Genomic DNA, 26520 nt, shown 5'->3' on the forward strand with positions numbered 1-26520 from the left:
GGGGGGGATGAAGGGGAAGATTAAAAAACTTGAACCACAAAGGGCAGCGGGGGGAAAGAGGGGTCCAACTTCTATCCCAGAACCCCATGTCTTCAGGGACACCAGGCTCAGCCTACGCCAGGACTTCAGCCACCCGCTAGAGCTGGTATCACAGCAAGAACCTCTGCTTCAAGTTCCCTTACCCAACACCTCCGGGCTCTCTTCCCGGAGGACACCAGCATCAGGAGCATGCCGGCAGGAGCAGGGCTGAACTCCTGGTGCTTTGCCTTCTTTTTTAAAAATAAAATCATATTTAAAATAAAAATAGTCTCACTCAACAATTTTAGAAACCACGATCCTCTTATTTCATTTAGTAGTCGCATAAAAATGCCTCTCCTTTTCCTTTTAAACAATTTTTCTCCCCCGAGCCTACCCCCATGGTCACAAGGTACTACAGGAATACAAAGTTCATCCCCTCTTTACTAGAACACCTGCTTTTTTTTTTTTTTGCTTTTTTTTGTTTTATATAAAACTATTTCTGTTCTTTAGGAAAGAACTTTATACAAAGAAAATATATTGTGAAATATCTTCAGAAGTTTCCTTGAAGAGGAGAGTCATCTCAGCCTAAAATAAAAAATAAAAAAAAAAAGGCAGAGAGAAAAGAGGCCTAACCCCAGGTCTCTTTATTGTAGACCCTCAGACTTAGCCCCGAGCCTCAAGCTGACTCAAACCAACACAGCGGATGGGCTGGAGTTCCTCGGGCTTTCCTAGGAGAAAAAGGGTTGGGGTGCTCCGAATCGGCTGCCAATTTGGTCTCCGGCCTTCTGCTGGGAAGGGAGCGTCTCCTCCTGCCAACACCCCGCCTGACAGTCACTCCTCACTCGTTCAGAGACAGGATTATGTCGTCCTCCAAGTCAGAGTTGTCCGAGCTGTCAGCTGGAAAGGAGACACATAGGTTACGTCTGGGTCGTGTAAGAGCACGTGTCAGGGCTAAGCAAGGGAACGCACTCGGAGATGGCCAAGAGGTGGCCACCCCCTGCTTGAGACAGCGGCTCCCCAGCAACGACAGGGGCAACTAGCACCCCGCGGGCGTTTCAAATCCATCACAAGCAGTTAGCAAACCTGCACCGCAGCTTTCCTCCCCTGGTTAGAGCAGGTTTAGCAAGCGCCGTTTCTATCAGCCGGCAGCTTTTCCCCGCGAGGAGAAGGGCACCAGCAGGGAGTTAACCTGCAGGCGAGCTGCACAACCCACTGGGCACACCGCGTGTTAAGGGCTGGGGTTGGACAGAGCTGGCAGTCGTTCCTCAGCGCTGTTAGCTGACAGCAAGCTCGACAGTCCCACCAACCCAGCGTGGGGAAACACGGCCCCTCTATAATGTGCACAGGGCTAATTCCTTCTGCAGCAAGAGAGACCCACACTGCCCAGTACTGGGTTCTTCCTGCCTGGCACTCCCTCCTGCGCAGCGCAGCGGGAGCCCTGCCCACTGCACGGAACCAATCCGTACACTCACAGCCAGAGCCTTCCTCTGTAATGAACTTATCTACACGGCACTCATTAAAGGTGACCTGAAAATTGTGCTTTTTCTGGTTTTCTGCGACGTGGTACAGAACAAAGACAGGAAAGGATTTCTCAGAAGCAGTCACGTACACACACGCTTGCTTTTAAGCTTAAAACATAAGATCTCTCCTCCCTCAGTTGTGCAAGAGGGAAGAGGTAGTAGCTCTGGCAGCAAGAGGACTCCTGCCTTACCTTAGAGGTGGTGATGGTTCTTTTTCTTATGTGAATTCATTGGATGCTGCAGTTAACTAGGTGTTAAAGGTATTAAAAAAAAAAAAAGACACCAAGAATTCCTCTTAGCCATTTCACATCTCAGTTATACTGGATCTCTAAAATGCCTGTCAAGGTAAACAAGGCCTTCTGGAAGGTTCACCCCTTCGCAGATGCTTTCCTTGGGAGAAAAAAAAGTCACAGGCAAGCAGCAGAGAGCACAAACCCTTTCCCCCAACCCTCCTCCCTGACAATTGGCCAGCTGTGGTCAGCAAGGGATGCTCCAGCCTCGCCATCCATCCTACTGAGCCTGAGCTGAGGGCTCACCGTGCTCCCGGAACAGCTACAGCCATGAAAGGGGGGTCGAGAACACCAGCCAGTGCTGCCGCAGCTACGCTCACACTCTAAGAGGGAAAGAAGCACAAGCAAGAACAATCCAGAAATCTGGAGAAGACAAGCTGGAAAAGGTGTTGCCTTTTTTTTTTTTTTAAAACACCAGAGGAAAGCTTTGCAGAGGGCTCTCTTAACTCTTTATCTGCTGGTCCACCACACAAATTTCCAATTTTGAGCTCCATGTCTAAAAGGAAACCTGATTGCAGTTAACTGCTTGGCAGCAGCTTATAGACCTGCCCAGAAGCTGCTGTTTTCAGCTACAGAAGAAAAGAGGAAACAAGACCCAGCCATGCTGCTGAAGAGAATTCCATTATTTCTGCCATCCTACATCACATGTGCGTTTCAAAAAGGACATCCTGCTGGCCCAGGAATAAGCTCGAGAGACCTGCACAATGCATAAACTGCTTTGGACAAGACAAACAGGTCTACCATCCCAAGGTGGTGACAAAGGAGGAGGAAGACTAATTTGTACTAAAAGGTTCTCCATGGATTATTCCCAAAAAAGAACCAAAACCTCTTCTAAAGCACGAGGAACCAAAGCCACTCACTCCCCTGTTTCATCTGCTTTTTGAATTATTTTGAAGGACACCCACTGTACGTTCTGGAGGTTCACCCAAGACACAGCCCTTTAAATACATCGCCACGCCTCAGATCTGCACTTTGCAGCCTTGCCAGTGCCCTTACTGCTTTTCATTCTGGAACACAGCATAAGCTGAGGAGAAGGCAATTTCAATTGCTCTTGCTGGGTGAGAAACAAGCCAGGTGAAGGTGTGTGCTTCACAGAGAAGCAGTCACAGAACCCAAGTCATCAAACCCCGTGCAAGGACTACGCATACATCAGCCTGGCAGAGCTGCACTCCCTGCTTTTACTTCCCGAAGGTGCTGCCAAGCAACCTAACAGCCATGGGGCAGGCTGACCACAGCTCCACAGCGATGCCAGCTCCAAGTTCTGATCAAGCGGTTGTACCCATCAACAGTGGTCATTTCATAATACGCAGTGCTCAGAGCATGCCTGAAATCACCACGTGTCACACACCACCAAGTTTTGTTGCAGGAAGAGCTACTGAAACAGCCTCAACTTCCCCTCCGTTCTGCCCCGCGGACAACTCAAGGTACAGCTCTGAGTGCTCTTAACAGCTTCTAGCCCTGCAGCCCTGAGGGAACAGAAGTGGAGATGTGTCAAGAAGCTCCTGTCAGCCCCTGGGACGGGCAGAAGTTACCCACAATCCCAAAGTGTTGAACTGCAACATGCTGTTAATGAAGGTGAGCTATGTGATGTCCTAGATGGCCCTGCATTGTGTCCCTACTGCTTTCAAGAGAGCAGCAGACTGACCCCACAAAACTACTCTGGCAACCTTAAAGGCCGCACCCTTACCGATGACTGAGTACTGAGAGAAGAGAGGGACGTGAATGAGTCTGCCTGCCACGTTAGAGCCAAAACAGAGTCCTGTGCTGCTGAATCCTGCAGCACAGTGGCAGAGAAGATTGATTCCCACCTCAGCTCTCACAATGACCTATCATAGCAGGACTTCAAACACCTCGCATATTGTAATTCCTCATCCTTACCAGCCTTGTAACTTCAGAGAACTATGTTATGCCCATTTTACAGCTTGGAAATTAAAAACAACTAAGGGGTTCGGATACGCATACTCAAAAGTTGTGCTGCAGAAAAGGGAACAGAATCTGGTGTCACAAATCCCAAGGCTGATGCTATCCTACTCACCTTCTCTTTCTTGTGAAGCCTTTTTACAAACTTAATTGCTACATAAAAGGTTCAGACACAACCCCTCCCCTTGTTAACTTCTCATGTCTCTATCTGCGGAATGCCAGAAAAAGAACAATTTAAATTTAATCCTAAAAGTTACGTTAGCCTTGGAACAGTCTAACAAAGAAAGTGAAGTCAGAAATGCCATGTTGATTTTGCACTCTAAGCAGTTTCAAAAGAGAAAGAATAGCACCAAGGAGGGAAAAATGCTCCTCTGTCCTTACGGGTACAAAGGCAGCAGAGGAGACAGGTGAGGTAAGAGTTCAACCAGTGTCCCCTTGGAGGGCAGGGCAGGCAAGCAATCACACGAGGCTGCTTTGGACAGAGTTTCTTGCCCTGCCTTTAAGTCCTCACACATGCACCCGGGAGCACTTGAAAGGAACTATCTTCCTTTCCAGAACTCAGTTGTTCTCTCAGGTAAGAGCTGGTTTTGCTGACAGATTACTTTGAGAGGCCACAGGTAAACAAGCATGGTGATTTGTGCCTTTCGTACCAGCAAGGGGGAAATCAGCCAAGTATTTCAGGGAAGACTTAGAGGTTGCATATGTGTCAGGACAGTAAACAGACGGTAAGGCCACCTGTGGTCACCAAGCTGGGCACACACTTACTGTCTCCAAGAATCAGCTCAACTTCCTCATCAGCATCAGAATCTTCATCTTCACCCTCATCTCCCTCTTCCAGGAGGTTGGCAAGCTCCTCATCGTCAGAGGGTGAAAAGTCATTTTCTCCATCCTCACCAGCATTCTCATTGTTCTCATCCTCCTCGAGTTCAGCCTCCAGCAGCTGGTCTGTATCTAGTTCATCAAGGTCATCTGTATCATCATCATCTTCGTCATCATCTTCTTCCTCTTGCTCCTCTTCCTCCTATAAAGACAGGAAAATAGTCCATTGCAGACATTAAAACAAATGTAAAATGGAGTAAGAATAGTGGAAGAAAACACACCTACAGCTTTCACTTCTCCCCATACCCAGACATCACACATTATAAACACTTTCCCATCACCCACAGCAACACTTTCTCTCCACAACTGCAGAACATGACATGCTAGATCATTTGCAGGCCTGCAAAGTCTGATCTGCAAAATGCTGATGCAACACAGGTACCGTTGGCTCAAGCTCCTCTCCAACACTGGCCACCCACACGTGTCACCACAAGGCACATGCAGTGAGACCGGTTAATCCATGGCTTTGTTGCTAGTCCTGTACAAACTGCTTTAGTTTCAACCGGAACAAAACCTCTACTTTGCATCAAACAGCATGCAGCACAGGATGATGTTCAGTCTCTCAGTCAATCCCGATGTAGATGAGAAGCAAAATGTAGGGAACAAACCCCGAATCACTCAGCTTCAGATGATGGAACTTTTTAGAGCAGCTCAAAAGTCTTATCTATGGCATTTACCTGTGGATCAACATCTTTATCAAACCAGAAGAATTTGCATTCAATAAAACAACTGGATATCTCATTGTACAGATCAAATCCAGAAATCCATGTCCCGTGGATAAAACTGAATGGGAAGAAGCTGTTGCAGTCCTGTCTTTCTTCCAGACAAACAAGAGGCCAAAAAGTGCCATCACAAGCCAAGCTCCAGGAAGTCTTCAAGACTCAAAGGGCTCAATTCCCTGCACATCTCCTCAGAGTCATACACTCTTTTTCTAAGCAAACAGTCTCATGGGGCAGCTCTCAAGTCAGTCTTAACTGCCCCTTTGTTTTGGGAGGGAAGACATTTTGCAAAATTATGAAGCAGTGAAGATAGGTATCTAAAAACCCACTTCAAGGGTTAGTTTGGTCCTCAAGCTCACCCCACTCACACTGTGCTGCATTTTCAGATCGAAAAGCATGGACGAAAAAAGACCTTGCTGTCATCTCCCCAACCTACTTTTGCTTCAGCCAGTGCTACAAAAACCACCCCAATCCACCACACCTACAAAATTCCAACATCTGTCACAGGCAAAAGAAACAAGGAATGCCAAAAAGCCTGGGCAAATTTTATTGTTTCTTTACTTGCAAAAGGCAGCCGAGTCTCCCCAACCGACCACAAGTGCTGTGATAGTTACGTGGAGCTTACAGTATTAAAGCACTGGGTTGCTACATACAGGTTTCTTTCTGAAAGAGCTTATATTAAAGGAGAAAAATAACCAACCTGTATTAAAGCCTATGCTCATTTTAGGCAATTACAAACTTTACTTTGAGTCAATGAGCCCTCCAATAAACAGACATTGCTTTTTGAATCATAGACACAGTGGGAGAGGAAATCTCTTACCTGCAGTTCACAGTTTTAAACTGCAGTGCCACACTGAGTATAATTTTCCATAAAAATATATTGAATTGAGTATAAAAGCTTTACCTTAATAGCTTTTACTTTCATCCTATGCAGTATCTGCAGAGAGACCAACATCTTAAACTTTATTATTCTATTCAGAATTGAAAAACTGATTGAAAAAGGCAAGACGGTTTATTTTCCTTTTGAAGTTTCTAAACAACTCTGAAGCTGGAAAGTAGGAGATCAATTTATTTTAAAAGCTTGGAAAAAATTAAGCCAAGTTTTTCAATGTCTGGAGACAGACACAACTGTTGATATTAGGAAAAAAGTATATTGTCTGCAAGATTCACTTAGAGTCTGTGAAGCTGAAACCTAAAGGATGCTGAAATGAGTTAGGTACCCTCTTGGTTTCCACATCTGTGGAATTTCCAAACGCATTTTCTTTTCCTAAATCTCTAGCCTACGATGACTTTAAAGAACATGTAAAAACTATTGAATTTGATTACGTTTCACATTTAATGTATTCACTGGAAATTGAAATACTATTTCATCAACATTTTCATTCAAGCTTAAGGCAAGGCATATACAGCAATACCACCCTTCAAATACAGGATGAAATGAAATATATAAAGCTAAAGATTTCTTCTGGCTGACAAGAATAAGCATCAAATTACACAGGGTGTATGTTTGGTTGCAAACCAACTTGAAGGATAATACCATCCAGTGAAGGAAAAAATCCTTTGTGCAAGTACAAATAGCACAGAATGCTTGAGAACTGAAATCAGTGTTTCCACCTTGCCAGTTTAAATTACTCAGTCTGAAGTAGGCGATTAGAATCAAGCCACACTCATTTAAAAAAAACCTAAGAACAGTATGACGTGATCCGAATTATACCTACTTTTGGTAAAGCAGAAAACAGTGTGAAAACCACTCTACAAGAAGGCACATGTGCACAGTGGGCATCCTTCCCGAGCTGAACAAGTGACCCGGGACACAGGTCAAGAGGAGTGATCTTAATTAGTGAGAAACCTGCACCTCACTGTGTTTTAAAGAACACAACTGAAAATGGTGATGCTTCTGCTAGCAACAGGCTGATTCTGCATGAGCTTCTGCACACTTCCCAAGCACAAAACTCTGCTGGCACACTGCAATACTCCCGTCTACAAACACAAGGTGCATGGGGTGATCTCTTTTCAGAAAGCAAACTGAGTTTCTGCACCCAAAATCAACCTGTGGGACATACACCTGAGAGTCTCCACCTGGTACCTCCTCACACCTACCACCACCATACCTATGCACCATCCAGTCCGTTAACGGGTATGAAGGCTGTATCCTCACCAGATACCACCACTACCTCACGTAAGGGATCCATACGCAGGCAGAAAACGGCACGCCTTCCCCAGCGACTCATTCGGTGTGCTCGTATGAGAGCAGGGAAAAAACCCTGTGCAGTGTCACAAGGGAAGACAGGCAGGACAGTTATTCCAAACCATACCTGGATTTGTGAAGGAAAAGCCTGCAAAAGCAAGCTCAGATCTACCCATCAGTCATTCCCAAGAGCTTTGGGCAGTGGCACAGGTGCTGCTAGAAAAAAGAACCAGCCACAGAACCCACAGACCAGCACACTCCATATGACAAACAGTACCAAGGAATGGTTTTGGCCATCACTAACTCCTTTAAATGCCTACAGATAGTATTCTATTTGGGTCATCCTCTGCAAAAGCTGCTTAGCTCAGAACTTCAACCTTTCACGGAGTCCTCACACTCCTCTGCTTCCTTAGAAAAATCCTCTTTTCCCTCTCCAACAGAAGCCACCGCAGAGCTACCAGTTACCTTTTCTGAAAGGACAAAGATAGTACTGCAGAATCACAAACTGACCATCTCAACCTTCCCTGCTAAACGCTGTGCCTCCCTATCAGCTATGCCCGTGTGCCTGCTCTACAGCCAGACCAAAGCCCTCTCTTCCCAGGTAATTCATGGAAGATTACAAACAATTCCAACCTGAGGTGATGGTGGAGGAAGAAATTTTAAAAAATAAATAAATCTAATGTTCCCTTTTTAAATAGAGTGGGTAACACTCAGAGGGGCATGATGGAGCCCAGCTTTTGACTGAAGGATGTCACATCGCTACCCGTTTTAGTTAGTGATTCACGCAAGTTAATTGCTTGTAGATACCTAAATTTAGGATTAGCTTAAAGGAGCTTTACCTTGATAGATGCCAAGAGGAGAACAGTTCAGAGTACCCACTGACCCTTAATGATACTAAAATTTGTAATTATTATAGATTACATAGATCTATTAATTTTATTATTATATATTACAGTGAATACGATACTAGGGGTTTTCTTCACAGTACCGTACCAGTGTTACTACTCTTCCTCTCCAGCATACAGAGGTGTCGCTACCCAACAGCTGCAATGCAGAGGGCATTATAGTATCAACATACCTGCTCGGCCAATACTTTCTGCTCTTCAAAAACACAGCATCGCAATTATTATGAAGGAATTTTAACCCAGGAAACACCCGCCCTGTTCCATACACAGAACGGCATCCTGGCCCCACTTCTCTGCATAAATACCGACTTCACCCCAGTTAAAGCAAAAAGACTGTAGAAATGAGGCAATGAACGAAGACAAAACTGACAATTTAAAATGAGCATGAGAACAAAACAAAGCCCCGGTTATAATTACAAGGGGGTAGCAAAGAAGGAGGCCACAACTTCAGTGTGGAATAGCTATCCACAGACTTGAGCAGGATGCTCACGCGGGGCCAGGCTCCAGTTTAACTTAGAAGTTGTTTGACTCAACTAAAGGGTTGATTTGACTCAACTAACAACTAGTTTAGGCTGGAAAAGACCAAATATAGAAAGGGGTTGTATTACTTTAACTCAAAGTCTGAAGAACATCAGTCAGTAATGTATCATCAGTTATACGCTAGACAAGTGTGAAGGATGCAGGAACTATCAGTTCTTCTCAAATACAACTGCCAAATGGGACAATTAATTTAAATGTGGATCTTGGAGAAATCTCCCAACACTAACTCACCAAAATTCACTGACTCACACAGTAACACATAATACACAGCCAGTCTATGACCCTGGAACTACTGTGATGATGATTAAGTAGGCAAAAGTAGTTCACATCAGCTTTTTAACACGCCTGCATACTGGCAGATTTAGAGAGATGTAGTAGTACAAAAAAGCTGGACATGAGTTTACAGAATCAGAAAAGTTGATTATGTAGCAAAGGAACATCTCAAGATCATCTCAAAGCAAGTCACCAGTGCCTTAATCCTACTACTAGTTTGCGATCTTAGGTAAAGATTTAGAGTGCCAAGTAGATTTGGTTCAATTAATTTATCATTTATAACTACAAAGGAAAAAACTAAACAACATCCCCTAAGGGAATGGCATATAGGGACGGCAGCACTGTAACAAAAAAGTGCTTGACCTAATTCTTCACGTTGCCAGCATTTACAGCCCGCTCAGAGCTGCATAAACACCCTCTGCTCTTGTTCAAGCGTTTGTATTTTCTTCCCTGCTGTTCTCGGATGCACGTTTGCCTGCACTTCACAGACCTTCTCACTGTTCCCCTTTGCCCATTCAATTGGCACACACAAAATCCACAAAATTTGTCTTTTCGGGTAATACAGTTATTGATAACATTCACCAGTGTTCATCCCAAAAAACTTTCCAAGGCTCAGGAAAACCCCAGTCTTTCACTTACTCCAACTGTGACACACATTAACTAGACAGAACTTTGATGTTTCTATTTTAACATATTTCTGCACTGTGTTTTAACATTAAATCGGGGTGTGTTCAAGTGCTTTCAGGAATTATGGCTTACAGCACTGTATAAGACAAAAATATACCAGCTTGCTTTCTAAGCCCTCTTAAGACTTTTTATAGAGTTTTCTTACATTTCTTGAATCCAAAAATTTTGTATGACCAGATGAACAGAATTTGGGACTTCTCAACTGAAGATTACATCATCTCTCTAATTTACACTAGGCTGGCTGCTCTCTGCCAAGAGAAGATGCCACAGGGGTTTTTTCAATTGCCAATGTTAGGTTTGGAAACCTTAACTGTTTTGAGATTTATAGGTCACTGATTTTCTGCCTATTTGACATGATTTCAGCTGTTACAAAGAGCTTCACCTTTTCATCTAACACCTCATTCACTCTCTCTTCCTCTACTAGGAGTTGATTCACAGTCCAAAACTAGTATTTACAGCAAGGTCCCTCCCCAGCTTCCTCTGGTACTCTCTACACAGTTCAGCTGGCACCGTCTCAGGGCTGCTCCTTCCCCAGCCCCACGCTCACCTCCTGTCATCACTTCCAAGTCAACACCTCTCACCTGCAGATGCTTTCCAGCAACCACCCCTTCCTCTGAAAACACACTCTATTGCACCTCTCAGTCTGGATTAAGCTATATGGAATTACTTTATTCTTATCTTAATCTGGGGGGCTGCCTTTACCTGCTAAACTGTTAAGCTTTTCCCACTTTTCCAAATCTTTCAGCTCATATTTAGTTCACTGCTGGCTATTTGTAGCTAAGCCTAATCATCTACTGGCAAGCAACTGCTTTTATGAACTGTTTATTTCCTCTAGGTTTGGGGTTTTGTGTGTGTGTAAAGAAATTAACATTTCCCATGTCTCATTTTGTTCAATTTATTTGCTTTTGCAAAAAACCACCAGTTTACTTCTCCCTCTCTTTCACCCTCCTCCCCCCAAAGAAAAGCAAACTTACTCTCAGTAACCTGGTCTTTCCCAAATCATCAGTAATATTTTAATCACTTCCTACTTTCAGCAGGGGAAGGGGCTTTGCTTTCACCACTTAAAAAGAACATAGGATGATTGTTTAAATACAAGTTACTGGAGGATGTTTCACACCAGAGGAGTAAGCCTCCCCTTGTTTTAGTAATTTATCTTTCTGCACGGACAACCCCCATGTCATGTCTTTGCTTCCAAAGCATCTGTGTAGCACACTGGTACTTTCTGATCCTTCGCTATGCAGTTCCCTGGAATGACAGTGTCTGGTTTTCAGTTTCTATCCAATTTCTCCCCCACCTACTTCTTAACACTCCCTGAACAATGGGCAGTGGAAAAAGCTTAAATATAGCCAAGTCTTTCTAGAGGGTCAAGCATGTAAGGAATTTTACAACCTAGATTACCTAGTCTCCATCCCTCGCCTCAGCTAGCAAGCCCAAACTCACTTTCAATTATCACACCGTTAAGTTCATTCAAAGTATTCTCCTTCACACTACAGGGCTGTACCTACTTTTACCTTCTTGTCTACTTTGGTGTTAGAAACAATGCTTCTTCATCGCCATTAATGAGGTCACAGAGCTAAAAACTTGGAAGCCTGGCAATGCGCAGAAGTTACGACATGTAACACGTGAGGAACCTTACCATAGGCTTCTATGCAGATGTAGGTATGTGCAGATTTAACACAGGAAACCGCACACAGCACGTCACAGAGGCAAAACATGGAGTGAAGAAATAAAAAAGCAGTTATTCTCTTTGTCTGTGTAAGTAGGTTCAGCTTGTCTAACGACGACTACTTACCTGTGTTGAATCAAAAAGCGTCCATGACACAGATAAACAAAAACTTTGGCATCTTCAACTGGGACCCTCTTGACCAATACTCTGGTTTTGCCCATGAAATGTTTTCATTGTAACATGACTGTATGTACCTGATGATAATCAGTGTAACTCCAGAGTCACTGTACTCTTAGAGGTATGTGCAAGCCATCGTTTTGCAGCTGATATATTCCGTAAGGCTAGGGATAAATATGAACTATTGCAACTACTATATTCTGTGCTATAGGGCTCAGAATTAATATAAGGAGCCCAAAACTATGTGCAGTCTCTGAATCTGCTTCTCTTCCTTCCTCACTCATCTCTCACTCACAAAAATAAGCCCATTCAGGGCAAAGCCCAATACAGTGTAAAGGAATTTCAAAATTTGGCAAGTAAATGAACGTGCTCTGTGGACAAAAATTTGTTCCTTTATTTTCCTCAAGCTTCTGACTGGTATTTCTCATCACAGCTGAGGCAGCTTTTATTTTCCTGGATCCCAGCTACTCTGGGAATTCCAGCGAGACGTGTTAGTTGAGAGGAAGTCAACCTTTGATTTCTGTCTCTGAACAGGCAAAGTATGTTTTTATCTCTGGTGAAGCTGGTTTACTCCATAATACTAGGTCTAGCCCACTGAAAACTCTAACTACTTTTCCCCTGCACTGACAGTTGGTGACACTAGAGTCTGAAACAGTAGAATAGGCTGAAGCAGAGTTATTTGATACTACCTAAAAATGTGGTAAGTACAGCTACTAAGAAAACTTTTTTTTTTAAAAAATATCTGTTTTGGAGGATGCCTGTTCAAAAGAGGTATCTGTTATGTACCAGGTCTTTGATGGACATCACTCCTTATTTAGCCTCCTCAGCTGCAACTAAATGCAAAGGTTTTCATTAAGGTGTGCAATAAACACGTCTTATTAATTGATTGAGACATTTGTCTGTAAATACTTGTTCCCACCTACTATCCTCTATATCATTCCATTTTCAAATGAAGATTTCAAAACAAACCATATCTTCAAATGTTACAGGAACACTCCCTGAAAAACCAAGGGTCCCTGATGACATAAATCATCCTCTGCAGCTTGTAGGGACAAAGCACCACCATGGTGTGATAGTTCTCAAACACATGGCCAATATGGATTACGGTTTGTGGGTTTTATCCCCAGCAAATATGCATGAAAACAAACCTATATCAAACCAACAGCAGTTAAAAGTACAGTGGAATTGCTGTTACAGGCAGTTGGGAGGGAGAGTCCTAAAATCAAAGTAGAAATTAGGATCACAAACACCAAATAGAAAGCTGAGTAAAAACATCCTCGGTCCTGGCTAAACCACATGCTAGAATAGCAATTGCCTTTGTCAGTCTTTATTGCTTATCTCCAAAGCTTTCATTTCACATCACCAAGAATTTTCTAAACCAATGCAAAAAGACAAATTACACACCTACCATCACCATTTCGATAGCCCAGAAGCACTGCAGGATAATTAACAGTTCTTCAGTTCTGGCAAAAGAAGTAGAACACACTTCATAGGACAGGGACAGCTAGGTGAAGCAATCTGCTGCTGAAGCCAAGTCTCTCCGAACACGACAACAACTGAGAATGCTACTTGAGCCTCTCAGATGCAACATCATCCACATGTACCACAGAGAGAAAAAACAGGCCTTAAAGAACTAATATGGAAAGAAAAACTAAAATAAAGAGGTAAAAATGTACAGAGCGAAAATTCTGTAACCCACTCAGAATATCACATCATCCAGACCTAAGCTTCACAGTTTAGAGACTACCCTGTGGTCAGCCGGTTCCCTTGCTTTTCTGATCACTTAGTATTTCTGAAGTCTCCTTTTCTAGCCCGTAGCAACTGCCAGGCACCATTCCTAGGACAGATCAATATGTTCGCTTTCCTCCACACCCCTTCCTCTGAAATTCCTGGTCTGCCTCACTACAGAAGGCAGATTACTCAGTGAAACAGGTCACTAATCGGCCAAGAAAGGGAAATAAATAAGAAATAAGCAACCTAACTACCAAAAGACAGTCCAGCATTGGTACCTGTAGCTCAGATAGCAAAAGTTAAGATGGGTAACTCTGAGGGAATGTGTCAAAACAGTGGCAAATGCAGGAAGAAGAGGAGGAGGATCTTGCTGCAGGACTGGAGAACAGGAAACTCTGCCTATTTCCCCATAGACTGAACAGAGTTTTGCAAATACTTGTGAGACTGCTGGTCGCTGATGGACCCACTTAGATAATCACCCAGCAGTGAAGTAACACACAAAATCATGAAAGTTCAAGGCAGAAAGATTAGTAATTTTGGAGTAAAACGTCCAACAAAAGCTCACAAACTGACTCTTGCTAAGCACATTTCATCTTTGCTTTCCCTCAGTTCTTGCAGTAAGTACAGAACACAGAGTACCCATATCCATTTAGCATTTGTTCTGTTTAACAAGGCTTGACAACTCTGGATTACTGGAGATAACCAAGAAAAAGCAGCTTTCCCGAGATACCGTATGAAATGCTTGTGTAACAGCCAAGGGAGAATGCAGCTACAGCAGTGCTATTCCAAAGTATTTCCAACAGAACCATGCACATTTACCGCAGCAGTACCATGCACAAGCCAGCTAACTCAGCCTGATCATTTAATTTGGGGGTGATTTAGGCAATGAATCAGCTGATTTTACAAGGTTTGGTTTGAGAAAGAGGGAGTAATACAGTTTTGTTTCTTCACTTAAGTGAGAGAAGGAATGGAAAGCTATCCATAGGCCAAACACCCTTGCTAGGTTCACTTTAGGGGCTCTCAGCTGACACGTCAAAACCAACATCATGAGGTGTCACCATTTAGAGTAAAAAATTTCAGGCAGATATTTTTCTCCACAGTTCTTGTCTAAAGCACGATTTTTAAAGCAATTTTATTCTGCATCATGTGACTTCCCAGGCAGGCTTGCCTATCAAACACGCTGCTATTTGAGTACTTCTTACTTTCTGTACAGCCAAAAAACTGTACTTGTGGACTCACGCAGATCATATACAAAAATACATAAAGTCAAGGTGTGAAGATACAGGGGCCCAACAGATGAACATCTGCTCTAAAAATCTCAATCAAAGAGATACCAGATTAACGTTGATTCACATGGATTTTCCCCCAAAGATCAGAAAGCATCTTTTTTAGCCAGAACGTGTTTTAGAATATCTGTGAGAAGTTCCAACAAATCTGAAAGTTTACTTGAATTTTTCAAAGCCTAAGTCACAGAAACTAACAAGGCAAGTAGTAAACACCTTCCTATACGTAAGCCTATGTACACACAGAAGACTGCTCAGTGGGAAACAAATCACACTTGTTGGCCTTAGCATACACGTGTGCCAGAGATGCCATCTTTATTCTGGAAAACCTCTACTCATTCTAGCTCAATGCTGGATGTCTCTGTGGAGACGAAAGCTGTATTTTCTAAGCCTAAGACTGGAACAAACCTGGAGGAACAGCAGTGAACAGTTACAGGACAAAGAGCAAGAGATTTAGTTCATGTTTGGCTAGATACATACAGATTGAATTTGGGTTCATAAGTGTTGTTTAAATTACAACCACACCTCTCAAAGGAACTTGATTGTAACCATCCCTAAAAGTTACTGTCTAGGAAACATCCATACACCCCAGGAACGAAGACCATAAAAAGCAGCAATTATGCAATATCAACTTGTCACTCTTGGCTTGCACAACAATACCGCAGCAGCTTTGTTTGAATACTCTGCCAGCTTTACAGAAAAGCTTTTAGCATACTTAAATTCTGCCAGGGGACACCCCCATTTGTAGGAGGAGGCATCCCCAGTCACATCTGGAGGATGACAGGTACCTTATCTCTGCTCGGTACCTGGAACACACACACAGATCTCTGCTTACGTCGACACTTACCAGCCATATCTTGTAGCAGTGTCTTGATAGCTGCTGGTTAATCATTGTACAATGCAAAATCAATTTCTGCTACAAACTAATTTCTTGTGATTTTAAAGAAAACGTGAATAAGCTTACTGAAATACAAGGGCTGTGAACAAAACCAATGGAAGCAGAGACCAAAACAGAAAATAGTGCCTGAAGCAAGCACTGGATGGCTAGAAAGCAGAAACAATTTGAAAGGAACAAAGTGTTCCCCCATCCTAAAAGTTCCTAAACTGAATCCATCCAATCTAGGGATGGAATCAGTGACCAATGATTCCATGAGAATGCCAAGACTTCAGCTGCAACCTCATAGCACATTGAGAGGACAGGACAGCAAACTACGCAGAACAGAGCTACTGCTTCATCTCCAGAATTACAGTGAATTTGTAACAACAAACAACTGCAAAGAAAATTGTTCTTTCATGGGATCTGCTATCCAGCCTTCTAAACCAGACAGAATAAGTTTTAACCTAGCAACAGGATTCAGAGACAGGGGTATCAGAAATCCAGCTTTCCACACAGTCTGGGGAAAAAAACACCCCACCAAAACATTACCTTCCTGCATTCTTTGGAAAAAGGTGAAGTCAGCTTTTCTCATAGGAGATACAAATATATGATTTACTAGAATGCAGACACCAAAGAGCAAAAGAATAATGCATTTAATCTTCAGGGAATTGAAGTGTAAGGTCTTTGCCTGTTCAAAAAAAGAAAGACACAAACCAAAAAAACCCCACACCCAAAAAGCTACAAATCTGCCTTGAATTCTCACTGTACTAAGTATTTGCTACAGTGTATTTTTAAAACTGCACTGAGGAGCACTTACTGCAGTTCTTCACTCTTTTGTGAAGTTGCTACAGATCAAATGGCTGATCCAAGAAGAAAAACAAACATATACCGCTGCAAACCTACAGCTTTCTTTAAAATCCCTATATTTTGCTGTGTAGAAGTACTGTGCAGCTTCACGGCATTAGTCACAAGTTGTGCCTCATTCAGAAAATGGTGACAAGTTATACCCAAATAAAAGACTCTGAATTGAAAAAGAGGGAAACCTCAAACACTGTCTCTACTGGGTGTCACACTATTTAAAAAATCCAAGCAGAACAAACAGCAAAGTTTCTGATTAAGATGGAAACACTTAGGGAAATGAGTAATTAAACTACAAATTATCATGTCAGTTTACAGTTCACACCGTTACTACTCACACAGGTTCTGCAGTGATGGGCTTACTTTACACTGGCCGTAAAGTGATCTACTTCACATCAGGCGAGACCAACTGGGTAATAAACAATCATCCGTGGCCTCTCACATGCAGATGGCTAACAGCTACTCCTGAGCAGCCAGGTTAATGCTATAGTTCTCACCTGATCTTCTTCTTCATCCTCTTCATCTTCTGCCAAACGCTGCCTGCCCACTTCATACAGCCTGCAAACTGTATCCATGTTCATGGCATCCATGCTCCCTTGATTCTGAAGAGGAGATGCCCACACAGCAGTCAGCCCCAGGAATTCAGCTCAGCATTCATACTCAATGTTACATCTGATCTCAGTTACAGAAACATTACCAAATCCTTCCCTCTCGTTTACTAGCAGCAGTACAATCAATACTAAACACAAGTCTCTTTGGTTTCAAGGCCCGGCCCAGGAGTGATGTAAATGTCTACTTTCTGCTTCTGTCATCCACAAGTTACTCTTACTAGTAGATGTAAAAAAAGCTTTAATGGACCCTTAATGTGCTTTGGGTTCCACACACCTCTTCCTTTCAACTTTGCCTCCCTATCATACCGCTGAACCACATGGCTCGAGAGCGCTGAAAGCGGTCACGCAGGGAGAGTTGCTGAAGACAGCAGTCTGACACCCCGGCAACCACTGCTGCCACACGCCCTGGAGTAACGTTTCCAATTACTCCTGTAAAAGAAAATTCTCCTATCTTGGCCTTACAGCCTTGTCAACTCCAACCTCAGTAGTTAAACATGAAGCTTGCCCTACTACAAATTCCTGACTTGGTTTTTTGGGTCTGTAAGGATCAGTGGCTCACAGAGTATTAGTCACTACACATGCCTAGTCAGGCTCAAGGAACTGGGTACTGACAACATAATTTTGGGCAAAGAGCCAGACCTGTTTGTTAGATTTTACTTCCCCCCCTAACAAACCCAAAGTTGTGCTCAGTAACTTTTGCTTCAATTCCTTAGCTTCTGGGATTTTGCCAGGAAGACAAAAAAGGAACAGTACGAGTGATGCACAGAAAAGCTCTAGGAAGATTGTATTTCCCAGTTACTCAATACAGTGCAAAATTTAATAGAAAGTTATTGCTATAAATAGGAAAAATTGCATTTCTCTGTGCTTACGAGAAGGAAAACCTCTGCACATTTTAAAGGGGGAAGTGTTTGAAGATAACAGACAAACTTGTTTGGAAGTTTTAAGGAACCAGTGGCAGAAAAACAAGACTGCTGTGTGTGTGGACAACAAAAAACTAACATCATCTTCACTATCACCAAAACACCACCACTGCTTAGAACATGAATTTAAAAGTAAGAACTCCAGAATCATCAGTTCTGAAGGTTTTAAAATGAAACAGCAAGCACTGCACTCAAACCACAGCTACAGAGACAGGAGTTTATTATTCGGTGCTTTACCTCAATGACAGCCAGATAGCAGTCCTTGCTGTCTGTGCACAAGTCAAAGATATTCCGCTTTACATCTATGGTAGCTGGAAAACATCACAAAACAAACTCAGTGGTTAATCACGTATTACTTTATGCTCACTGAAAGAAAAACATCTAACTATATGCCTAAAAGCAGATGATACAGTGTCAGGACAAGAAACAACAGCTGAAATAAAAGCAAAAGGAACATTCATAACTAATTCAACCTGTCATAAAGAACAGAAATGTTGGAGACTGTAATAAAAAATAGCCAGGTAGGTTCTTAACCCGCTCTGCACAGTGCCTCATCCCTTGGTAATACATTCCTTGGCTTCTCCGAGCACACTAAACAACAGCGAGTCTTCCAGGATAGGTGGCAACCAAGGGACTGAGTTGTGAGCCATGTCTCCTTTCAGTAGGAAAAGCTGCACTTGTTTATGTCCATAGCAGCAATTAGCTTTGCTTCGGGAGCTTAGCTAGCTGGAGGACAAACTGACAGCATTCTGAACTACCAGTGTGGGGAATGGTGCTGGGAAGAGGAAAAAAGTGGGGGAGAGGGAAGGCCCTTCCTGAAATGAGACCAATGACACCTGGGCCCAGTGACCTACTATCTCAGATTATGCTCTGCTTGGAAAGGGGAAAGGAAAATAAAGCCAGAACCGCCGTGCGGCAGCAAGTAAGGCAATCACACTGAACAGGATGTGATACTTGAGCCTGTTTCAGTGTTAAACCCAACTCTCCTGCTTCCATCAGAACAAGTCGTAGCAGAATTTGTGTTGTCACATGCACAAAGAAGAGGAGGAAGTGAGTGTTACTAAGCAGAACTTTCAGTAAACCTTCACACCTCCAGACCAAGCTATTTGCTCCTCTCTTACCTATAGGTTTATAATCAGTTGCATTAAATGTCCTGAAAGAAGAGCCAAAGGGACTCCTCATTCTCTCCTCCAGAAGGTCATCTTCATCATCTGCCTGCAACATAGCTGATACAAGGAAAGATTATTCCACAAATCCACTTTCCATTCGTCACTATTATTAATCAACTTAAGATCAAATCAGACTGACATTAATTTTCTTTTTATTTAATAGCTTGGCAAGACCCAGTTAGATTAATACCTGCTCTTCCAGAGCTGCCTTCATTACTACTACAGATCTGAAGATTGCAACTTACTACAGAGGACAAAATCATCTTCTGAAGCATCATTAAATCTGCCATTATACACATTTCCTTTTTCAACAGTTTGATTTTTAATCTCATAAATGAGTTGTGATACTGCTGACATTAGAGAAAACTGTCTTTGTCAGCAATACGTGTAGTGCAAACATCCGGAAAAAATTCCAGTTGACATGTGGCAGTAAAGCCTGGAGTTAGACAGGCCCTCTCACGCTTCCACTTTCACCGAACGAGCATTTGCTTATCTCAAACCAGAGGTGACCAAGGAGAGTAACGTAAGCCTGAGAAGCCCTACCTCCATACATAACTGTGCCAGTATAGTTGAAGACCACACGACACTGATCCAGTGCAGGTACAGTGTGTAACAAATGGAAAGTTCGGAGGTCCCACTTGAAAGATACAGGATAAGGAGTAACAAACAATTGAAAGTTTCTATTTCCTTTCCACACAGTGGCAAACAGCTGATTAATTGCATTCAAGAAATCTCATTGCCACCCTCTTGCAAACATGACAGAGCCGGACTCAGATTCCAGCATGACAATCCCTTCCATGTGCTCAAAATGAGAAAGCTCTTACTCAAAATGTCATTCCCAGTCATGAGACATTATTGCAGTAGCTTCAAGGTTGATCTTGGATGGGAAGAGAGCAGAGGTCCCACAGCATATGTTAGAAAAGGAAATATCTTTTGCTCTCTCTCTCTGTTAAATATTTCCACTAGGCCATACTAGAAGCAGAATCCAGATTTAAATTAGCTAGTTGTCTGACAGTCCCTACTTAACTCATCGATGGAAACTGTTGTTACCGTACGTAACATGTAACACAGCAGACCACTAATACAGTTTCTGCAAACCGCTACTTGCTTATCACTACGAATGCTTCAGGTACCAGCAGATCAGCTACCACAGTGGCCAAAGGATACAATTTCTGTGTTGACTATGACCTCCAGCCCATTGGGATGGAAAACACCACTGATGGTCATGTTGAATTTGTCAAACTTGTGGATGGCTTGTGCCGATCTGACATCCCAGAGGACACCATCATTTAGGACAAGGTCATCAGTGGGGTTAAAGGTGGCACAGTTCTTCTTGTAGTTGTTGGCAAGATCTGGGTTAAACAGAGTCAATAGCTTGTTGCCAGTCTGAATATCATAGATCTTTTAGATTAAAAAGAAAAAGAAAGATTAGTCACAATTTGTAACGCACCTACAGATCACCCCGAGTTTCCCCTTCGTTTCCAGATCACCCCATTTCCCATTTTGCCTTTGCATTTCAAATGAGACCATTCTGAAGATAACCCTTCCTGACAGTCCTTTAATAGTTTTTCACAGCTGGAACCAAGTCCCAAAACACATTTTGGCCAGTGCTTTAGCTTAGTGTAGGTTTACCGATACATTTCAGTACGATGAGGATTAGCCCCAAAGAAACTAAGCCCATCAGGAAAAGTGGGCTGTGAAGCTGCAGTCACAAAGTACCACTTAGCCAGAAACTCCTTCTGAAATGGAACTGCTTTCAGAGCAGATGGTATTTACAAACAAACACTCTGAGACACACAGTGACAGGAAAAAATAAACCCAAACCAAACTGAAACTGTAGAAAAGGAGATAAAATCCCCTGCATTGACACAGAAGGGCAACTTTCTGAGCTTTGTCCCAACAAACTGTTGGAAGATAAAGAGGGTTTTAACAAATACACAGTGTTTATGACCATCTTCTCAGATAAATTTGATCTGCAGTGTCCCTCAGAGCATAGCTCTCGTTCAAACTCAGAGAGGAAAAAATTCTCTAGTATTGGAAAACAACTCTGTTTACCACATAAACGCAATACACAAACTGATCTGACCTTCCAGATAAACCCAAGTTAAAAGCTGGGCAGGAATGGATAGTTTGTTTAAACAAATCAAGAGCAATAAATAAAATCATGAATTATTTGAATAAGTTATCTTTCATAACAAAGTTCTCATACAAATACTCTTCCAGAAGAGACAGTGTCGCTAATGAACGCAAATTAGCCCTGCGAAGCAGCAGAAGCACTCTGAAGCCTGCACCTGTCAAATTTGCAGGTATTCAGACAAAACACTACAACAGCGTTCTCTGAAAATATATTGGTCAAATTAAATGACCCAAAAGCAAACTACAGATTCGGGGTGGCAAAAGGAGGACACTTTCAATAGGCCATTTCCTACAGATGTTGGCTGAGCTACTGTTTCAGTGGAACTTTTATGATTACTAAAAAAAGGCAGCACAGAAGCCAACTTCGGGGCGGAGGAGGGAGGAGCAAAAAGTCCTGCACGACCTCTCTCAAATGAAGAAAACAAAACAGATTCTAGTTGCCCAGAACACTAACCACAGCGGCAACACACTGTACACTGCGTGGGCTACAGCTGGTTGCAATGGTCACATTTATGCCCTCAGACACAAGCAGACATTATTGGACACTTTCAGAGCTTTCCTCTAAAGCCTCAGCAGTCACACAAAACCTCACAGCACCCCGATCTGCTAGGAAGTGTCCTGTGAGGAATTACACTCTTCTAACACCTCTGCAACCAAGACCTTCCCTGGTACTTACATGAGCAATGTCTCCTTTTGTGCCAATGACCCTATCCTGCGAGTGCTTGCTGAACTCCACGTAGTGGTCGTCAGGGAAGGAATGCCTGTAGATAGAGTCAGGGCAGAAGTCAAGGAACTGCAGATTCAAACCCCAGCAGAGGCATCAGCAATGTTAAAAAAAAAAAAAACAAACAATACACATAGAAAGTTCTCCCTTCACCACTGACCATAGCACACGACAACGCTGAAATGCTCCACTGGCATTTGCAGGACAACATCTGTCAGTGTCTTAGCAGCAGACTAGTGAAAAAACCCACAAGCAACAAATTCACAGACGTGTCATCAAATTACTACTGCATCAGGGTCTGCCACACACAGAACTCTAGAGTAGGGAGCAATGAATGGCATTGTGAACATTCAAACACACAGGCAGGCCTGGGGCACATTAAGCTTTTTATCTGAGGAATGCCCTCTAGCTGACCTAAAACAAGTCACAGGGAAACTGTTAATTACAACTAAGGCAGACAACAGTCAAACCTTTTAAAAATAAGCCTTCTACCTATTTTTTTCTGTGAAAGAACAATTGTAAACACTGAAATCAATTTTAAATAGCTGTATCAAGGTCTGAAAATTTCACCAGCAAATCACCAATCTAGTAAAATTCTGTAGCTGGCTATAGGAAGATCGTCAAGATAATTTACAAACATGACAGTACAAACACAAACCTATTTCTTTGCCTTCAGGAATAACAGTGATTTTACTGATATATCTTGCATTAAACAGGATGTTAGGTAGTTAGACTTCAGCAAAGCTATCTATACCCAATGACACGGGAAGATAATAAACATAAGAAAGAGAACACATTGTACACACTGTGCTGTACTGTGCTTCCACAGAGTTTGTTTTTAGGGTTTCTGCCTACATCAAACGGTTTGTCTAACTGCAACCTACCCCACAGCTGGATCAGAGTATACCTACTTCATATCAAAGACAGACTTCATTCCCCACAACGCAGACAGAGGTTGGCTCCACGTGGCAGATGTCAGCAATAAAGATCCATCCTGTATTTCCGGATGGGAGTGAAGGGGGAGGAAGGGGAAAGAATACCAGGGAAAACAGAGGTTATCATTCTACCTGTACACTTTAACTTATGCTTACAAGATTGATTTAAAAATTATAGCAGGTTTTGTGCTTACTGAACTCAAGTCTAGTTATCTAATCCTATGTATAATACAAAAAGCCCTTGAGAGACAAATGTTACAGATAACAATGGGAACCATCTACAATGTTAGTAGCAGGTAAAATCAGGATAATCCATGCCTGAACTTCGATGCCTTGCGAGTCAAGTTTATTCAGTTTATAAATCAGTTACCCTTTATGTCTTCCTGGAATCACCCTCCAAAAGATTTATTTCTCCAACAAAGGGAGGTTATATAAACTCTGGTATCTAAAATACATAGTTAAAGCATTTTTCCACTTGCAGACATACATATTCATTACTTATGAAGGCACACAGCCACCGTGCATCTTCTCTATTATCTTGCGAATAAAAAAACTGTAGAACTCACAGAAAGGGAGTATGTAACTACAAGTACTTTAATGACAGGCACTGCAGACCAGCCAGTAGGTGAATGTTACATTTACATAACCAGATGGACGGAAAACATATCAGGGCTTAGGCTGTGGGAACCTCCAAAACTCATGTCTTCGATTACTTACCCTGGATGGCTCAAGGTGCGTGATGGCAGAGTTATGGCAGTTGTAACTGGCCTCTTCCTGTCCACTGAACACATTGTAGAGCTTCAGCTGCCCCGTGCAAGTACCCAGCATTAAGAATCTTTCTCTTGCAGAAAACGCGCAACAGGTAAAGCCACTCTCATCCTCATTTGCTTCCCTGAACACAGAAATCGGACGGAACCTAGAAAGGGCAAAAACACGAGGGTCCCCCAAAAGACAGAAGAAAAGCAAAACTGAAATGCTGTGTGATGATACCAAATCCAGTCCTTAAAAATCACATAGGTAAAAGTTACAGCTTTCTTCTAGGAGAAGCTAAGTGCCAGTTATAAGACTATTGCTCAAATGAGTATGTTACAACAGCGACTGCAACACTGCAGGGTTTGTTTTGCACTGTTAAGTACTTCTGTTACAGCACATCATTAAGTTGAAGCACTTGGAGTCCGCCTTCAAAGCTGGATTGATGGAAAAGCTGTAATGCTGTCATCTGGGTAAGTACAGACAGCTAGCAAAATTTTCTAACAGTCTGAAACACTCAACACAACAAAGCAGGGCACATCAGCCGAATAACCTCCTGTCATCATAAATACCCCCTAAGGTGATGCTAGTTTCACTGTGAAGATGCTTTCATCTCTGTGTCATCTTTATTTTTATAAACTTTACATCATCTTCCAATTTAACCTCAGCAAAGAAAGGCCACACAAAAATGCTAGCAACTCGCAGTCCTGCAGATTCAGCTGCAAGAGCAAAACCATGGATTCTGCTGTCCTCAACTGTCAGCCAACCAGCCTCCAGCCTCAGGGCTATGCTACACTTCCATATAAAACTGGCATCACATACTTACCTTCCAAAGGAGAACAAAGCCAGGAGCTTCATTAGTCAATACTGCTAATGAATTAACATGATACTGAAAACAAAGTGTGCTTTAGGTACTAAGAGACAGTACTAAGGACAAAAGAAACAGAACATTTACTAAAATGCCTTTCAAAGTTCTCCCACTCGTCACTGTGGGATTAAAACACCTCTCTGCCCACAGATACTCCACTGTGGGATGGCACAGCCTGCATTCAGGTAAGGCTTTTTGGCACAGGTACATATCCTGAAAGGGATCAAGAAACATTTTTCTTCCTTACCTGCTAAATATAAGGTGTCTATCAAAGCAGCCACCATCCACCCCTCCGTACTTTGGAAAGGCTGCCCTGCGGGTCAGCCGTGAGGTAAAGTTAGTTGGCGCTTGGCGCCTTTGTTTTGGCTCAGGACACTGGTGGGGAGTAAAGAGAGAGAAAGGGGGACAGGTGGCAACTGGGTTCTTGCAGCGGGCATGCTGCTCCCTAAGGTACTCTGTGATTATACTGTCCAGTGTTGGGGGGGAAGGAAGGTGTCTGTCCAGCTGCTTTTTGATAGCTGGGCTCTGGCTGTAGGCGCCATGGTCCGATTTTTGCCGCAACACTCTGATTTTTCTGCCGTTGCAGGGAGATGGCCTCTCCCTGACAAAGCTAATCCTGCCAATCAGAGGAGAGTTGCTGGCGTAAGAAGGGCCTGGAAGGGCAAGTGGACCTTGGGATGCAGTCGGTCTTGCCTGAGCATGGACAGAGGTGGCAGTGGAACCTACGGAAGTGTGGCTACTCAACCGGGCTGAAATGCCGTTAGCTATGCGAGGGGTGCGAGGCAGGGTCACAGGAGAGGCTGCAGCTGCAACAGGGGTGAAGGCAGATGAATGAGATGCTGCAGTCATAGGTAGGTCTGCCTCTTTTGTAAGGACAGACGCAGTTTCTCCTAAGCCCTTAGAGATGAGATGGTTCCGAATCAGGAGCAGCAGCTCCTTCTCAGGAAACGTGATCCTTGACTGGGCCACCACATCCGCTTTCTGCAACCGAGCCAGAGAGACATCTGTGCCGATGAGCAGTGGCTTCCCCGAGACACGCTCGATCAGCTCAGCAGCGTATTTGCAGAACTTCACGTGCTCGCTGCGCTTGTCCTGAAGCACCGGCTCCTTCATCAGCTGCTGAATTTGACAGCTGCTGAAGAGGGGGAGCTTGCTGATAATCTGCCGGACAGTACTGCTGCGTGAGAGCCCCACCAAGGCTTTGCAGGCTAACGCTCGGATCTGATCTGCATCCGTGATGGGCATCTTTACAGACAGCAACGACAGCAGCACTTTGATGCCATTGTTGGACTGTACCACATTCCACATCTTGGCTAATGTGTGCTCACTGCTCTTGGGGGCCTGAGGAAGCTTTCGCCGAGGAGTTCCAGAGATGAACTTGCCAATACTGGAGATCCGATTATCTGGGCCACATACACAGTTGATGATGATCTGAAGGGCTGACTTCTGAATCTCAGCATCATGAATGAAAAATTCACCCTCAGCAACTCCAAGGATGATACTAATACCTAGTGAGGAAAAGAAACAGTTTCTTTAGTACTCTAAAATGCATCTTACACAGTTCATCAGACAAGTAAGGGAGTCTTCAACAAATTTGAGAAAAACAGGTAATTATTTTCATCCTGGGAATTCCTGAGTTCTACTGATCAGTGTAAGACATACTCTTCTACCTCCCTATCAAAATGTTTTTCTACACTGATGCTCCTCTACATCATCAGTAAGTAGCGAGTCAAACAATCTTTCAGAGAATGTGATCAAGCATGGCTCAGGAACACAGAATCCAAGATACCTGGCACAGGGAAAGATGTACAGGCATGTCTGATTCTTAGTGCAGAAAGCAATTCCTTTGTATAATCACAGAATTACAGAATGGTTT

General features: G+C 43.1%; 1 protein-coding gene across 1 annotated transcript; it reads right to left on the reverse strand.

Moving 5' to 3' along the window:
* Positions 1-455: 455 nt before the first annotated feature.
* VPRBP (Vpr (HIV-1) binding protein) lies at positions 456-26175 on the reverse strand (the record flags this gene model as incomplete). Its single annotated transcript, XM_010155112.1, has 11 exons — positions 456-915; positions 4514-4769; positions 17029-17133; positions 18300-18373; positions 19184-19288; positions 19775-19868; positions 20399-20632; positions 22044-22128; positions 23003-23085; positions 23744-23942; positions 24892-26175. Coding segments are annotated over 11 exons (2578 nt in total), but the record flags the coding sequence as incomplete, so codon positions are not given.
* Positions 26176-26520: the final 345 nt, after the last annotated feature.

The sequence above is a fragment of the Eurypyga helias genome, unplaced genomic scaffold (genome assembly GCF_000690775.1).
Source record: "Eurypyga helias isolate BGI_N326 unplaced genomic scaffold, ASM69077v1 scaffold48927, whole genome shotgun sequence".
Taxonomy (NCBI): Eukaryota; Metazoa; Chordata; class Aves; order Eurypygiformes; family Eurypygidae; genus Eurypyga; species Eurypyga helias.